This window comes from Eretmochelys imbricata, chromosome 1 (genome assembly GCF_965152235.1).
Source record: "Eretmochelys imbricata isolate rEreImb1 chromosome 1, rEreImb1.hap1, whole genome shotgun sequence".
Lineage (NCBI taxonomy): Eukaryota > Metazoa > Chordata > Testudines > Cheloniidae > Eretmochelys > Eretmochelys imbricata.
Window position 1 is genome coordinate 118,568,904 of NC_135572.1, and position 18,980 is coordinate 118,587,883.

The 18,980-nt window shown below is 43.4% G+C and overlaps 1 protein-coding gene across 1 annotated transcript in view; it reads right to left on the reverse strand.

The window, feature by feature from the left end:
* MAP4K4 (mitogen-activated protein kinase kinase kinase kinase 4) overlaps positions 1 to 18,980 on the reverse strand; it is a 233,415-nt gene that overhangs the window by 89,874 nt on the left and 124,561 nt on the right. Inside the window, 1 exon segment of the mRNA XM_077807105.1 lies at positions 4,254 to 4,379. Coding sequence (XP_077663231.1) covers positions 4,254 to 4,379 — 126 coding nt within the window.

Consider the following 18,980-nt stretch of genomic DNA (forward strand, 5'->3'; position numbering starts at 1 on the left):
GGAAAACAACTGATCAGAGTCCTCTTTCAGCAGCCCTTAATATATTTGAAGACTATTATCATGGCCCCCATCAGTCTTCTTTTCTCAAGACTAAACATGCCCAGTTTTTTTAACCTTTACTCATAGGTCAAGTTTTCTAAACCTTTTGTCATTTTTGTTGCTCTCCTCTGGACTCTCTTCAATTTGTTCACACCGTTCCTAAAGCGTGGTGCTGAGAATTGGACACTACGACAGCCGAGGCCTCACTATCACTGAATAAAGCGGGACAATTACCTCCCATGTCGATTTTTCCTTCCTAAGTCAAGTACTTTGCACTTGTCTTTATTGAATTTCAGATCAAGTCTCCAATTTGTCAAGGTTGTTTTGAATTCTAATCCTGTCCTTGAAAGTGCTTGCAAAGCCTCCCAGCTTGATGTCATCTGCAAATTTCATAAGCAAGCTCTCCCCTCCATCTTCCAAGTCACTAATGAAAATATTAAATAGTACTGACCCTGGACTGACCGTGGGCCCAATTAGATACGCCCTCCCAGTTTCCCAGCAAATCACTGATAACTAAGGCTGCAAGCGTGTCACGGACGTCACGGATTCCATGACTTTCTGCAACCTCTGTGAAATTCTGCAGCGGCAGTGGCCAGTGTGACTGATCCCATGGCCACCCCAGCAACTGGATCCAGGGGAATACTTGAGCAGTGGCCAGTGCAGCTGGCTTCGGGGAGCACCTCAACAGCAAGGCCCCGGGGGCAGCCCGAGTAGGGCCCCCCAGAACAGCGGGGCCCCGGGGCAGCTAATATTTAGTCAGGGGTGTTTATAGTAAAAGTCATGGACAAGTCACGGGCTGTGAATTTTATTTATTTTTTTTTTTTTTATTGCCCATGACCTGTCCATGACTTTTACTTAAAATACCTGTGACTAAATCTTAGCCTTATTGATGACTACTCTGAGTACGGTCTTTCAAACAGTTGTGTACCAACCTTACAGTAATTTCATCTAGACCAGGGATTCTCAAACTTCATTGCACCACGACCCCCTTCTGAGAACAAAAATTACTACACGACCCCAGGAGGGCGGACCGAAGCCTGAGTCCACCTGATTCTCGCTGCCCTGGGCGGGGGAGCGGGAGCCAAAGCCTGAGCCCCACTGCCCTGGGCAGGGAAGGGGTCAAAGCTGAAGACCAAGGGCTTTAGCGCAAGCCAGGAGGCCTGTAACCTGAGCCCTGCTACCCAGGGCTGAATCCCTCCATGGCCCCAGGTGGCGGTGCTTGGACTTCAGCCCCGAGCCCCAGCAAGTCTAAGCCAGCCCTGGCAAACGCCATTAAAATGGGGTCACGACCCACTTTGGGGTCCTGACCCATAGTTTGAGAACCACTGATCTAGATGGCATTTCCCTACTTTGCTTATTAGAATATCATGTGGGACAATGTCAAAGGCCTTACAAAAAACAATATATATTACGGCTACTGCTCCTCCTCCCCCGCCACAAATCCAGTAAAGGTTGGTTTGTCATTATTTGTTTTTGACAGATCCATGCTGGCTATTCCTTAAAACCCTATTATCCTCTAAGTGCTCACCAATTGATTGCTTAATAATTTGTTCCAGTAGCTTTTGAGGTATCAAAGTTAGGCTGATTGGGTCAATCCCCTAGGTCCTCTTTGTTCCTCTTTTTAAAGACAGATACTATGTTTGCCCTTCTGCATTCTTTTGAGATCCCACTCGGCCTCCATGAGTTCTCAAAGATAATTGTCCCAAGATTGCTTCAGCTACTCCTAAAGTACCCTTGGATAAATTTCATCAGGCCCTGCTGACTTGAATACATCTAACTTATCTAAATATTGTTTAACCTGATATTTCCCTATTTTAGCTTGCGTTCCTTCCCCCTTGTTGTTAATATTGTGTTGAGTATCTAGTCATCATTAACCTTTTTAGTGAGGACTGAAGCAAAACATGCTTCTTGATATGATTAGTTATTAGCTCTCCTCCTCTGCTATGTATAGGACTGTTAACCTATGCCCTGTTTTGCCTTTGTAACAACACTACAGGGGTATAGTGTTGATAGGTTTGAAATGCTATTAACTTGAAACATGCTAAGGAAAAGTAGAAAACATAAATATGAGGGATATTAGGCATTTATGAAGTGTAAGGCCTAGTGTGATGTTTGATTTTTAGTTATCCAAAGTAGGCCTCAGGACTTAATCACAGCACATAAAGTTGTGCCTTCTCATTCTGCATACAAACAAGTTCACAGCAGAAAAACAGGTACACTGCATGCCTGCAAAGTTACCTTGATATAGCAGGACAGTTGGGGGCTTCGGTAATATTTTGTAACATAGTAACTAGGCATCTAGACTGCCCTGATATACATGATTTAGTAAGAAACTGATTGACACAAATTCCTGAGGTCAGTGATCAGAATTAGAATTATGGTTATCTGGAATACCACATAAATAATGGGCAGAAATAAAGGTTATTATGATCACGGAAAGGGTCAAATATGGGCACGTATCTGAAAGGTCACATAAAGGATGAGTATAAAAGATCTGACTTTGTTCCCTAAATTTTGGGTGTATCAGGTTCCTGAAACAGTAGCAACTGGTTCATGACCTGCTTTCTTTCGATGTACTCCACTGACTGAATTCTTCCGGCTTTGTTTTACATAATGTTTAAGGATATGTGAGTATGCTATCCATCCTAAAACCTATTTCTCTGTATGCGTTATGCTGTTTGGTTATATTAATGAGCCGACTTATTTGGATGTTAAGTGAAGCTTATGATTATATTTATCATCTCTGTTGTCTGTCACATAAATCCAGAAACGAACAACAAACTTCTGTGTAGCCACCTGAAAGGGAAGAACCTGTGCTAAAGAATTAACAATCCTAGTATACACACTAGCAATAATTGATCAGGCTACAGGATCTCCACTTTACTTCATCTTTCTCTTGCTCCTAATGTATTTAAAAGAACCTTTTAGGTCCCTTGCTAAGTGTAACTCATTTTCTTCTTCTCCTCCTCCTCCTCTTCTTCTTCAAGCCCTTCTGATTTTCTCCCTACATGCTTGTTACATCCTTTTGTACTCCTCCTTAGCAATTTGTCCATGTTTCCATTTTTTTTTTTTAATAGGATTCCTTTTTGACTTTCAGGTCATTAAAGAGCTGCTGGTGGAGTCATATTGGCCTCATTATTCTTCCCATTTTTCCTTTGCAAAAGGATAGTTTGCAGTTGTGCCTTTAATATGGTCTCTTTGACAAACTAGCAATTATCCTGAACTTCTTTTTCCCTTAGATTTTCTTTCCATGGGTCTTTACATATCAGTTCTCTGAGTCTGTTCAAGTCTGCTTTTTTGAAGTCCATTGTACTTACTCGGCTGCTCTCAGTCCTTCCTTTCCTTAGAATCAAGAAATCTACTATTCCACAATTGCTTTCACCCAAATTGCCTTCCACCTTCATATTCATTACCAGTTCCTCCCTGTTGACCAGAATCAAGGCAAAAGCAGCTGTGCCCCGGTTACTTCCTCCACTTTCTGAAACAAAAGGTTGTCCCCAATACATTTCAAGAACCTACCAGAAATTTTGTGTTTTGCCATATTATTTTTCTAACAGTTGTCTGGATAGTTTAAGTTCTCCATTACTACCAGGTCTTAGGTTTTAAATATTTCTGTTATTTGTTCTAAGAATGCCTCATTCACCTCCTCTTCCTGATTTGGTGGTCTAAGTAGACCCCTACCAGGATGCCACCCCTATTTTTTTTTCGTTACCCCTTTATCTTTACCAAGCTACTTTCAACTGGTCTACTTCTCACCTCCTTTTGGACCTCAGCACAAGTGTATATATTCTTCATGTACAATGCAACACTTCCCTTTTTATCCTGCCTGTCCTTGCTGAACAAGCTATACCCCTCTATACCAATTATCCAGTCATGAGACTTATCCCATCAAGTCTCTGTGACACCAAGTCATTATTTAGCTTACGTTCTAAAGCTTTCAGGTCTTTCTGTATATTCTGCCTACTCCTTGTGTACAGACATTAAGATTTTCATTGTGAATTAAACATTACATAGCAAATTAAACATTAATAGCACATTTTAGCTTGATTTTCTGGTTAAGGCTGCACAATCAGCCTGTGTGATTTATAATAAAACCACCTTCATAAAACACCACATTTCATTAATGTTGTTCTCCCAATATGATCTTTCTGTTGTCCTCAAATTATAACCAAAGGGAAAAAGCCCATGAGCATGCTTGGGAAACATCAGCTTACCCACAATTGGTCATCATGTCCTGGGGGACTTTTCTTAATGAAAGCACCGTAATAAGTTGCAATGTTTCTATGATGCGAATATTTCTTTAGCATATTTATCTCCAGTTTGATTTCTTCTTCTTCATCCTTTGGAACAAAACAAAAAACACGTATTTTATATGACAAATACATTATTTATCTCTTGTCTCACATGCATGGATAGATATAATGGAAAGTTCAATTTATATCAGCAGCATGATCAGTAAACACAATCTGGCTTCATGCCACAGAACTTCAGTGCTTATTGGGAAAATTATCTGAAACAAACATTTATTCTCCAGAACTTCAGTAATGCTGAAAGGAAATAAATGACTGAAAAGATATACACATAACTAATTTCGATTCCATGAAAGATTCCTGTAAGTAGTGTTTTGAAACAAAAGTGTTTTGGAAAGACCAGAAGGGTTCACTTATCAAAAGTAATGGTAAGTAGGACAGTATCTCTCTACAAAGTTATTATAAGCATAGAATTTATAAAAAACAAAACAAAAAAACTTGCTGACAAGCTTTCTAACATGACTCGCAGAAGGCAATTCAAAACTAGAATGGATCCAAAAAGACCCACCCTTAGTTGGTGGGTGGGGGGGATTTTCCCCTTCTTGAAACATTTTTAAAGTTGAAAAAAAATTGACCAGTTATATTAAAATGCCACAATCACTGAGCTGAACAGGTTTTCACAGTTGAAGTGTGCTTTCAGGAGTGGGTTGGATGGAAGCCCATCTTTTGCAAAGAGCAGCAGACAGAGTGGGTCTGCATCAGGAAGACAACTTGGGAACTGAGGAAGTTGTCTCACTTATGTGAATGAGTCATTTGCACTGCTCATTAGAGTTCGCTCCTGCTCCATATGGCCATAGAGGAAGAGCAAGTGCATCAGGAAGAGCATGACTGGGAGTCCAGCATGTAAACAGGATACTATACACAAAGACAGAGGAAGGGGTTTCACTCCCTTGGCCAAGCATTCCTGCACAGGCGAAGAAAGGCATCTGGTTTTCTCCAGACCCAAACTGAGCAGAATAAGAGGTTTTCTGCAACAGATAACAGTACACTCAGCAAATCACTGATTTTTTTGGTTCGGTGGCTGAACCACCACCCCCGCAAAAAATGTGTTTTGTTTGAAACCAAAACTAAATGTTTTTCATTTTTTTGTGAAGCAAAACACTAAAAACGTTTGGTTGGAGTGAATGAATATTTTGAATATTGTTTCAAAGCAACATTTAAAAAAACCTGATTTGAAACCAAAGCGTCAAACGGGCTCATTTTGCCATTTCCAAAATTTGTTTTCAAGGTTTGTCTCACACAAAACATATTCAAACTGAATTCAGCCCAAATTTACAGATAGTTTGGTACTCCAAAAATGCATTTCCAGGAAAAATGCCACACAAATGTAATCCAGCTCTACACATAACGCCTTAGAGGCAGCTCGAACCTGGGGGCTGGAAAGGGTTTAAAGAACAGGTAGGGTGCATGATGTGGGAGGAGTAGGGTGGCTTTGGGGGTGAGATGCAGAACACATGCAGGGGTGAAAGTAACTTAAGGGACTTACTGGTACACAGAGTTCCCAGGGTCGTGGGGGGCAGGGCGGGGCGAGGGAGGTCAACCAGAAGGAGCAGGGCTGGGGCCAGACTCCCCCAGCCAGCCCTTCAGTGTTACTCAGCCCACTGGGCAGCGATTTAAAGGCCCCGGGGCTCACCGCTGTTGCCGCTACCACTACCCCCTGGGGCTCCAGCTGCTGGGCATGGTAGGCCCCAGGCCCTTTAAATTGCCACCGGAGCCCCAGGGCAGCGGCTGGGAGCCCCAGGGCTCCAGTGGCAATTTAAAGGGCCCGGGGCTCCCGGCTGCAACCACTACCATCGGGCTCCAGCAGTGATTTAAAGGGCCTGGGGCTCTGGCTGCTGGCGCGGTAGCAACGGCCAGGAGCCCTGGGCCCTTTAATCTCCACCGGAGCCCAATGGTAACGGTGGTGGCTGGGAGCCCCGGGACTCCGGTGGTGATTTAAAGGGCATGGGGCTCCTGGCCGTTGCTACCGCCGGGAGCCTCTGGCCCTTTTAAGTTGTCAGGCCCTGGGTAAGCCGCCCCTTTTGACCCCCCTCATCAGCGGTCCTGCCAGTACGGTCTGGTCGGCTGTGTACTGGCTCTTACCGGTGCTGGACCGGACCAGACCGGCTTATTTTCACCTCTGAACACATGCCTGGAGGCAGTATGGGTGGAGGTAGTATGGCTGTCTATGGAAGGAAATATTAAGAAGGAAGAGGAAGCGGGAAACCTACTAGTGAGGAGAAACAGCTCCTATCCTATGCTCCTATCCTAACCAACAATCACCCTGGAGTCCTTTTAATAGACCAGGGGTGGCCAAAAACTTCAGCTCTTTTACAGTTAAAGTGGAACTTGTGGAGCCTCCCCATTGCCCCCTCCATTCTCCGCCCAGACTTTGGGAGGCGGGGGGAGGAAGAGGAGGGGAGGAGGAGGCTTTTGCCCTGCGGCAGGAGGTGGGACTAGGCGCTTCTGCCAGAGACAGCTAGTGCCTACCAGGGGCGAGGGTGTGCACAATTTAAAGGCTCCCACCCAACAGCTTGAATCATGCCCCCGCCAAGCATGCCCCCCTCTTACCCTCAGTGGCCCCTCCCTGCTGCTCCCACCTGTTTGCCACTGGCTCTCCCCTCCACTGCAGCTCCCAGCTTGCTGGCTCCTGCAGCTGTTGTGCAGAGAGGGGGCCTGGTGGCACCATGTGACCGAGCGGAGCCAGAAAACCCTAGCAAAAATCTGAGGGGGCACATAGGGTTACATGCCCCCACACACACATTGCCTCTGGCTTCTGCCCATGTGGGAGGAGAGTCTCGGGGCTTCAGCTTCACGGAATGCACCTTCTGGGGCTCAGGGCTTCGCAGGTGTGGGGCTGAAGCCCCAAGCCTGGGCAGGCACCTCCCACAGGGCTGAAGCCCCAAGCCTCCCCTGAAGGGCTGAAGCCCCTAACCTAACCATCCTGCAGTGGGGATGAGGCCATGAGCCCCAGCAGGATCTTGAACTTCTGAAGATTGGTGCATGTGGCTGGGAAGGTCAGTAAGTTTGGCCACCCCCTAATAGAACAAGACAGTGAGTGGCCTAGCTTTGTTGGTCTCAATCACTTTGCATTCTAATACACTTCAAATTTACAGGGGAAAGACACCTGTAATGAGAAACTAAAGCCTCAGTTTGACTGGAGGACAAGCTAACTAACAGCCCAGCAAAATTGTTGATTCTTCCACAGTATCAGCCACTGATATGGGGAAATTATCAGCAAATTTCTTTGCAATCTGTAAAATGCCTAATAGTTAAAGTATACTATTCACAACATGTGCAGGTGTCAGGTAACAGAACACTCTCTATATATTAACCACACTGCTTTAGCTTCTTTCTTAGCATAAAAGGAACAACCACTGCTCAAAACAAAAAGTTATTACTTTATGAATAAATGTTGTCCTCCATATTAGTCTATTTTAATTATTAATCTGGGAGAACCCGAAATGCACCACAATTAACCTGTTTTTATCTTTTCATTAAGTTTTCTTTTTTAAAACATGTTTTGTAAGTGCTGGGTATGTTTAGAACTTTGTATAAAATATAAAAATGATATGGTGAATCAGAGTCCTCTATAAACATTGTTCCTGTGAAAGAACGATCATTTCATCATTTCTAACTATGAGGCATGATGTTTGAAGTAACTGGACTCATCTGCTATTTGGAGTGACTTCTGATACATGAAAGTTCTTTTGTATTCTTTTGTTGAATCCACAAAAACACAACAAACCTTGAAATACAATGGACAGGCCATGCTGAAGGCTGGTCACACATATTTATGGTCATAGGCAAAAAGACTTTGCTTACAAAGGATATATTTCTCAAAAATAGTATTTAAAGAGACTCTTAAGTAGTGCAGGTCTCAGTCCTGCTCACAATGATTTTAACAGAAACAGGACTGGCCCCTCAGAGCTATGGTCGGGGTTTCCATTCCGTCTAGTAGCTTTTAGGAATAAATCTAGTGACATTTTAGAGGGACAAAAGGAAGGTTGATAAAACTGGATAAATCTAGCAGAGTGCAGGCAGACAATGCACTATCAGTTATCCCGTTCCCATGCAGTTGTGTCAATGCACTTCAGTCCCTGACCAGCAGCAGCCGCCCTGCTTTTCCATGTCTGGGCCTCTTTCTTAATAATAACCACCAATCATAATGCAATACGACAAACTGTTAAGACTAGTTTCCAAGTGATATTTGTCCACATCCCAAAAGAAAGTCCATACCATATGGTTTCCATCAAATTTGAACTCTGGATTACAGAGGTGAACGACTCTGGTGCTCTAAGCATCACCAAATCTTTAAAGAGGACTCAATTTTTCCCCACACTTAAATCAATAACCTTGTATGCCATTAAATTATTTCTTTTTTGGTGAGTTCGCTGTTGGAACCGATTCTTTATACTCCGACCAGTACCCCCTAATTACTTGAGATATACTATATAGGCAGCTCAACCTAGCAATTTAGGAATTTGTGACTTTGGTCTTTAAAGCGGACAACCAAGTTACTCTAATCTTCCATTATATTTCATCATTCTTTGTCTACTAATTAACTAACTAATTACACATACAAAAGAGAAAGAAGCAATGACAATGAAAGATAATAAAAGGTACGGAGTCACTAAGTTATGGTAAAGTAGTGCAGCAAGCGTAAGTCTGAAAGGTATTAACTTGCCTGGCAATATCGCAGGTTTTTTTAAAAATGTGACAAAGGCCTTCCAAAATCTGTCCAGAAATAATCAGACCAATTCTACCTGCTAACAAATCTATATTTTTCTGTTTGTTGAATATTTAAAATATGTTGGAATACAAATAAAAAATAAAAAACTTTTCTTCCATCGACCTGAAGGTACAGACAATTAAAATGGGATATCATACATCGATGAATATTACTCCTGGGGGAATTCTATGCCACTGCGCATGTGCAGAATTTATGTCCCCCCGCAGATTTCTTTGCTTCCCCACAGAAAAATGACTTTCTGACAGTGAAGCAAGGGGAAGCCACAAGAACGGTCATGCGCCCCTCCCCAGCAGTATGTTTCAGGTGCCCAAGGCAGCCGGCAGAGAGGTAAATCACTGTGGGGCAGGAGGCGCACGACACAGCTCCCTACCCTGCGCCGGGCGCAGCTGCTAGTCCTGGCTGGGCTTGGGAGGACAGGACTTCCTCTTCTCCTGTGCACGGCACCTGGGGCTGGGTCAGACCCACCCTCTGATTTCGCCCCAAGCTGCAGGAAGCTCCGCAAACTCTCCCCCCCTCTTACCCCCACACACCCCTTCCTGTACCCATTGCTCCTCAGCTGCAGAGGGAGGGATCTCTGCACAGGGATCTGCTCCCCCATCTACCTAACCCCCATGCATCCAGACCCTCCCACCGATCCTCAACCCCTCACACTCAGAACTCCACTCCCTTTGCACCTGGACCATCTTGAGGAGCCACCCACACTGACACCCACACCTCCACCCCACCAAGCCTCAATAAGTCACACCTGGATCCCCACTCCACTGAGCCCCACTCCCCAGTATCTGGACAACCCCCGAGCCCTCCACACTCAAACCCCCCTGCTGAGCTCTATCCCCCACACATTCAGACTCCTCCCCCGCCGCTGAGCCCCAACCACCTTCACCTGGACCCCCCTGCAGAGTCCCATTACTGTTGCACCCAGAACACCCTAACAAGCCCCTGTGCATCCAGATTCCGCCCGCACTTGGTTCCCCCACTGAGCCGCCCGCACCCAGATTGCCCCACACAGAACCCTCTCAACCCACACCTGGCTCCCACACACACACTAAGCTCCTCCACACTTGGATCCTGCCTTGCTGAGCCTGCCTGCCCACAGTTGGTGCACCTGGCACGGAGGGGCAGGGCCCTGGGGTGTTTCTGCAGCAGGCCCAGTCCATGCGCTGTGTCACGGGTGGGTGTAGCCTCACCACTGAGTCTGTGTCTGGGGTGGGGGGAGCTGTACAGTGATCTCCCATCTCCGCGCTGTCTGTGGCCTGTGCTCCCCAATGCCATGCTGGAGCCTCTGCGTTTATTTGGCAAATAAAATTTGCAGAATTTTGCAGAATCTTAAAATATTGTGCGCAGTTTTTTTAATATTTTGGCACAGAATGCCCTCAGGAGTAGATCATCATTAAAAACAATCAAGTACTGTTTAAGGCAAAAAATACATAACCATTTAACTATATTTGCTCACTTGAATCTTAATTCTGAGCATTACAATTTTTTGAACCCAAGGATTAATGCGTCAGCCTTTAGGTTTAAATCATTCTTTGGCTGCAAGTACAGTAAAACCTGCCCTCAGAGACCACCTGTAAAGAGAGACAACTGTCACGAGCACCTACGTGCAGAGGCCACGGAACACCTCCGCTCCCTGGTGTGCAAACCTTTGGAGAGAGACCACCTCTCGCAAGACCCCTTTTGCTAACTTCCATGAATGGTCGCTCTTGGCAGGTTTTACTGTAGTACATACTTAGACCCCAATACTGCAGGTGGTTACAATGTGTAAGCATTTGCTGGATTGAGGCCTTAGACTGTAAGCTCTACAAGGCAGGGACTGCATATGTTTGAACAATGCCAAGTAGGAAAATGGGACTAAGGTTTCCAGGCGCCATGGCAAGACAAATAATAGTAAGAAAAAGTGGTGGTCTCATCAGCAGAGCTGGTTGCTAATTTTCTGACTACATGTTTCATCAAAAAAATGCTAAATTTGTCACAAGTGAAATTGTTCATGGGAAAGGATCACTTTTGACCAATCTCCCGATTACAAAACTTTTTTTGGAAAAAAGTTTAGAGGCCGTCAAAACATTCCACTTTGACATTTTTGAAATGAAAAGTTCCATTTTCCCATTTAAAATCACTTTTTATTTTGAAATTTTAGTTTATTTATATTAAACAAGGTTAAAAATAAGAAAGTGCCAAAATCTAAGTGAAATGTTTTGAGTGACCTAATCCAAAAAGGTTTTTTTGGTTTAATCAATTCATGAAATTTTTTGAGATTGACTTGTTTGTCACTGTTTAGATGGGAAAAAAAACTTGGAAGTCTCTAAAGCTCTCACAGGACAGGAAAACTATTTCCCACCCAGCACTACTCATTAATGCATGCTTCACTGAAAGGATATTTTGTAACATGACTGGCAACATCTGCGCAGAAAAGACCTGGGGCTTGAACAGAAAGGTTGTTGTATGTTAGGATTAAGGTGCGTTGAAAGCTGGCACTCCAGGCTATACTATATTCCTTGCAGTTACTACTTCTATTCTGTCAATTTCCAGAGACCACTGGTCACAAAGACAAAGAGTAAGTTTAAAATGATTGCGAAGAGAAAGTATCCCTCTCAGGAAGAAATACAAGGCTACATCCTATTCCTTGGAAGGCAGAGGCAGCTGGTAAACCCCACTTAGTGATTTTATGCAGCTGGCACCAATTACCACTGTAGGCCATTATCAGTGATACAAACTCTCAAAGAAACATTCTTTGTCTCTGCCTGCCACACCACTGCTCTAAGTGTTTTCACTTATACATTCACCAGCTGTTTGTGACAGAATGTCTGATTACTAGTAATTTTTGCAGTAAGCTATATTTTTGTAAGAGGTGCATGATTAAATCAAGTGGACTCCTCTCCAGTTTTCATTATTTAAACTACAGATATTACTTTAACATTTTACGGCCATTTAGTATCTCTAGGAATTTCTAAATATAGCCATTCTAACAAAGGACCTTGCCTGTAAATTGATTAGTGGTTACAACACTAGTTATGCTGAGATCCAACACAATACAATAATACCATTTCTCAAGATTTAAACTCATATTCATCACAAATAAACAGAATTCGGACCTTTATCTGTAATAACGCCATCTGGCGGCCACCATATACCTTGCACTTGGAAATCACAAAAGTTTTTGTTCCCTTCCCAACAGATACTCTGTGTGTTAAATGCATTATTAGCACACCCAATAGGTATCTAACAATATGTTTATTGCAGTATGTGACTTCCTGAACGTCTTGCTAAGGCCCAGCATTGTGCAGCTGTCCTAGAAGGCAGAGCTGCACAGCAATTACAGTTGCCTCAAAAACCACCCGTTGAGCTGTCCTATGTTATGATTCTATACTCCTAAGATAGGGAAAAAACGAAAATATTTTTGAAACATCCTGCATGTTATGGCAATACCTGGTCTATGAAGTGAATGATAAACCACATTCAGGCAATCTTGCCAACAAACCCAAACTGCTTCAACATGTATCACTTGATATCATCATCACAGCAGCAGAATGGCAACGCACTGATCTAGTGTCCTGGACGGACTTCACAAAATAAGAATATTCTTGCTATGGCAAAACCAGTGCTTCACTGGAACTGGCCAGGACACCAGGATTGTTCTTCACAACCATATGCCTGGGCACTTTTTGCTTCAAGTTTCTATCAAACGGGTTAAAAATACACAGCTGCATTCAAAACAGAGGGAGCCTTTTCTACCCTTGGGACAGTGTTCTCTTTATTGTGCGTTGAGGGTAGAGTTCGAGGCAGCCATTGCAGAGCAAATGAGTTGAAAACTCCTGCTTTACATCCACAGCCTCACTGATCTCATTGCAAGTGAAAGGTAACTGGACAAGGGAGTATGACAGATGGCTATGGTTTTTAAAGGATTTTCGGCAATGCCTGAAGCAGCCTGTGCAAGCAGCAATGTGTGAACGCAGGCTGGAATCGTTTGCATGAAAATAGGAGCCAAAACCACTTAAAGACAATACTCATTTGTTGTCTACCTAAAAGGACTTCCTCCCCTAATCTCTATGTCTAGGATATTCCCTCTTTTATCTCATTCTGCCTCCGGCACCTTTGTTACTCACTGCATGACTTGTATTAAGGCCACAACTGAAAGAAGCTATGTAATGTTAGGGGTGTATTGCAACTGACCTTATTAAGACAAAGACACTACAGTATCTGCAGAGGGAATCAAGAAAGCAACCCCTCAGGGCAAACCCGTTCAAAATATTTCCCAGGTTGGTGCCCTGATTCTTGGTCATGGTTACTTAATGTTTCACTTCTCAAATGCATATTTATCTCATCTGTATAACGTAATTGTCCATCTTCATCACATCTGTATTATTTACACATTAGATAAACTAGCCTTTAACTTTCTTGAGCTCCCACAAAATGTAGAGTGTTTAGTACTCTTCTTACATTACCATTACTTTACATCACTGTTACTTGTATTAAAAATATTTGTTCTTGCTCTAAAATAATATTTCAGATCTTCAGACCTACACGATTACAGGAAAATTCTAGCTACAGGATGTAAAAAACGAGACTGCAACACAAATGAAAATGACTTTCTGACTGATTTTCCTATATGGGGGACTCCTGACAAAAAGAGATGTGGTTGCCATAAAGACAGATTTTTCTTGTGCAAAAAAAAAAGTTAGGTGGCATTTCTGTGCTCAGAGGAAGGCCAGCTTTGACGCAGAAGTAAGCTGGGAAGACTAAATATGTTAGTGTACATTGTTGCTTCATGTCACACAAAAAAACATATTAAAGAAAAGTTCATGTGGAAAAGTGAAGCACTCATGTCAGGAAGTGAAAATGCTGCTGTAACCTTAGCTCTGGCTAGGGTTGCCAATTTCTTAATCGCACAAAACTGAACACCCTAGCCCTGCCCCTTCCCCGAGGCCCCATCCCCGCTCACTAGGAGCCAGACCTGCTGCTGGCCGCTTCCGGGGCGCAGGGCAGTGCCAGGACAGGTAGGAACTAGCCTGCCTTAGACCCGCAGCACCACCAACCAGACTTTTAACGGCCCGGTCGTAAGTGCTCACCGGAGCCGCCAGGGGTCCCTTTTCGAGCAGGCGTTCTGGTCGAAAACCAGATGCCTGGCATCCCTAGCTCTGGCTTTGTACATGCATTATGATATTCTATAACTAAACAAGCAATTTAAAAATCATTTCCACAAGACATCTGACTCATTCAGTGTTCACGATATAATCGGCGAACAAATCACACAGTGCTCAGGGATCAAGGTTAAATAGATATTTTTCTCCTTACTGTTCGAAGTATGGCCCAATGTATCATATGCTGTAGCCATCCAACTCATCCACTGAATGAAGCAATGGTTTGGCTTTACTCTTTACATTCCGGCTTTGCTCACTACACAATCCTGCCTCATTCACCATCCAGCATCTGCCATGAATGAGGCAGAAACTATGAAAACCAAAAAAAAGTATGTGATCATGCAATCAAAGATCGTAACAGAATGCATACCATCAAAGAGGCAGAGTTAAGGCTGTGTGGGCAAACTAACTTTGCCATTTTCTGTACTTTATTTAGTAGCCTTATTTTGGGGGAGGTGAGGTCGGAGGGGACAGGCTGAGAAGGTATGGAATTTTTGTAAAGAAAAATTAAAGTCCACCATGTGTAATTATTTGTTAGACAGCAATGATGGGGCTCTGTACTGCAATTCATGGAGCCATGTGAAATGCGAAACCCACTTGAATCCCAGGGTGCCGTCACTAATCTCTTGCTTCTCCTCCCCCCAGCAGCATGACTGACTCATTGACTGTGCCAACACAGTCCTATACATGTTAGTTTCAGCACAACTGTAAGTGGTAAGGGGCTGGAAGCCATGGCACTGCTATCGTCCAATTTTAGAAAATGTCATCTTCCCAATGACAATCCACTAACATGAGTGTTTGCTGTGTAATTGGTGAGCCACATTTAGGGCTTACATGTCCATTCAGTCTCCATACCTAATCAATCCATGCTCTCTCTTTGCAGACTTCAGTATCCTTTGAGTGCCAGCCATGATGGTTGGTGCACTTAGCCACTAACAAGTACCAACCCTTTTCTCAAAGGCCACCAAATAGCCACTGGAAGACTTACAGAGAGATTGATTACTACTAACCTGAACTGGCTTCAAAACCACAGACTGGAGGTAAAATAGCTTTGTATCACATTGCTAACCACTTTGGCCATCCAGCTCCAAAAAGTCTGATCGGGCTTTAATTAAGCAAATACTCCTCGCTAATATTTCTACACTAGCACTTTTGTCGGAAAACCTTTGGTCATTCAGGAGCGTAAAAAACCACACCCTTGACCGACGTAAGTTACACCAATGGAAGTGCCGGTGCAGACAGCTCTATGTCAGCGGGACACGCTCTCCTGCCCCCATAGCTATCGCCACTCATTTGTAGTGGTTTAAGTATGCCAGCAGGAGAGCTCTCTCCCGTCGGCATAGAGCAACTACACAGGAGACTGTACAGCGGTGCAGTTGCATCGGTGCAGCCGTGCCACTGTAAGGTCTCCAATGCAGACATAGCCTAAAACGTTGCCAAGGCTCGGTTTCTCCTTTAAGTGTCGCAAAGTACAACGGTAATGCTGACAACTGGGGCGCTGTGTTAGAAAAATGGCTTTAAAAAATAAAAACACACGTAAAACATTTTGTCTCCAACCTGGCAATCCACTTAAAGAGTAACACTTCACTTAACACACACTATGAAGAAACAAATTTAGCACTTTTTTTTTTTTTTTTTTAAAAGAAGTCCTATTGAGGTAAACTGCCAGAGATGATAACATCTAATACACTGCTAGCAAGTCTCCAAACATCTAGGTAACAGGTTGGTGTCGCTAACAGCCACGTTTAATACTGACCTTCACATACACCCTGGTTTATACCCAAAGAGCAAAGTTTCACATACGGAGCCAAGCTGTAACCACCACAGGTTCCTTAGCCAAGGTCTAGCTTCAGACTATAAGGAGCCTTATTCAACATAGGATTTCTTTAATGAAGCAGCCAGGATATGTAAATTATTAATAAAATGGACCTCAAAATCTGCACACCTCTCCACATGCATGACTAAAGGACACAGTGAGTAAGTGTACCTACTAAGAGAGTCTTAATTTAAAAGTAATCTCAGCCCCTTTTTGGATGTTCTGGTCGAATATCACTCCAAATTTTGAGTTTTTGATTAAAAATTCAATTTTCAATAGCCCCTGGAAATGTCTAACATTTCATCAATATTTCCTCCCCCCCCCCCCAAAAACAAACCCAAGCCCCACAGCAAGTCCAAACGTTCTTTTAAAATTTCCATTACATTTTTTACCTTTTTCTGACCACAAGCAGCATTTAGTAAGAACAGTTCCGCCCAGATTATGTTGCAATAGCATCTATACGACTAGATTAGGGCTGGGAGGGACACACTGTACAATAAGCACTATACAAACACATGGGAAGATGCCAGCCTTGCCCCCAAGAGGCTACCATCCAAGAAATGGGTTAGTGGCTGTGGTGTTGGAGAGGGTTAGTTTAGAAGGTGACTGCTATGCCTTTTGACTTCCTGCATGCTTCCGCACAGGACTGCGGGAAAGGACACTGTGGCTGTGCAGAAGCCCCTGACACTTTTCCTTGAGAGGAGTGTCTCTCATTGCAAAGGGTAAAAATGAGCCTGAGAACAGATCTACTGTTGGTGCCCTTTTATCTTCTTCTGTAGCCTGACTGAAGCCTTCTGTCAAGAGACACCTTTGAGAAAAAAGTTAAGAGCTGAGTTAGTCTGTGTGAATGAACTATGTGGCAGAAAGGAAGCAATTAGAAAAAAAGACAGGCCGAGAGCAGCTTTGCTGCAGCAAAGATTTCTGCTCCAATTGCTTGTTCTCATAAGAAAAAGGATCCACGTATGTAACCCTGAAGGTTATAGAAGCAGGAAGAAAAGGAGTGCTTGTGGCACCTCAGAGACTAACAAATTTATCTGAGCATAAGCTTTCGTGAGCTAGGTATTTTCCACTGAATGCATCCGATGAAGTGGGCTGTAGCTCACGAAAGCTTATGCTCAAATAAATTTGTTAGTCTCTAAGGTGCCACAAGTCCTCCTTTTCTAGAAGCAGGAAGGAATACATCTTCTAGGCTCAGCAGACTGTATTTTATCTTTAGAGCCTGTTTGTACTTGGAAAATTAACCATTAAAAGGGAATACCATTATAGAATGATTTACAACTGAGTGACAAGATGATTACTCTATCAGTCTAGTATAATTATTAGACCTAATCACTCCAGTTATAATTTACCCTCAGACAATCAAGTCACTTGATTCACTGCTAACATTTTCTTCAGCGTATACTAAATGCTGCTCACGCGGACAAGACACACACTATCTCAGTCAGTGACCATAAATGTGGCCATCAGAGAAACGCATTCAGGGATGGCAGTCCATGTCAAGTTTAACCTTATGTTTGTGCAAACTCATCAGCACGGTGGACGACAAGAACAGTGCTGAAGAGGTTTTTATCCTGTGCCAGACGGAGAACAGCCAGTAAAGTAGGTACATGAGCATGTATGCGTATGCCTGCCTGCTAAGTTTATAAATTGGTTGCTGAGGTTTTGCTTTTAGTTGATACATCTACACTGGGTTGCTAGATACGTATTCAGGCTGTGTACTTTACCGTACAAGTAAATGTGTTTGGCATTTCTCCATCATGTACAAAATCATTTTCATACAGCTGCCAGCAAAAAAGAACTATATTCTTGGACCAGATGTTTTTGGTATCGGTGTTGCCAAGCATGCATGGAAACCTCACAGCTGAGTTGCTTTGGGAGAGTGAATTAACAATGAACAGAGTCACAAAATGCTAGTGTCCATCTATCAGACATGACGTCACAGCCCTGTTAGAGGCAAGAGAGCTGAAGACAGCCGGCTAATTACTGTACCTGTTTGAGAACAATAACTCTTCCCCTCCTGTGAATAGAAATAAAGGCAGCAAATATTTCTAGAAACATTACACCTCCAAGGCTTTTTATAGCCCTAGCTGAGCAGTTGACAAGGAGGCTGTGATTAACAGCTAAGCAAATAAGTCTGGAGAACATATAAACAGGCCCTATATCAAAACACAAGTTTGTTTTCATCACGGGGCTGTGAACAGGCTTCCATTTATAAAACAATGTGTTCTAGTTGAAAATCGGAGCTGCTGTGGCATTTCATTGCCCCACTAAAAACAACAGGAGTAAAAACCAGAGCTGCCAGGGCAAATTGCTCCTCAATCCACATCCTGATGAACAGAAAGGATGGAGCCTGAGAAAGAAAGGCTTTGTGGTGAAGATGCTGGCCCAAGGCTTGGGAGATCTAGGTTCAGTTCCCAGCTCTGCTCACAGACTTCCTGTGAGACTCCATGCAAGTCACTTCAGCTCTCTAACTCAGTTCTGAAAATTGGATCATAACTTCCTTCCTCCCAGCATTTGTCCATCTTGTCTCTCTGGACTGTAAGCAATTTGGGATGGGGACTCTCTCTTATGATATGCTTGTACAGCATCTAATGCACTGAGGCCTCTAGATGATACTGTAATACAAATAAACTATAACACTGCTCTTTGCAATGGTGGACTCAGTTTTATAGCCAGTTAGCAGCAAAGTGACGTAACGGGGGGGTGGGGGGAAAGAAATACTCACCTGCAATAGAATTGAAATTAGGTTCACCCAGCCCACCAGTAGCGAAACTCATTGACTAATCCCACTCTAAACAAACCATGAAAATTATGGCAGAATGTTGAAAGACCAGACTATCCTACACTGTCCAAAATAAAAAAGGCCAAGACATAAAACTTGATCCATGTCATGATTCTTGTATATTTGGGTGCTACTTCTGACAGCACAAGAGGGGGGGAAAAGT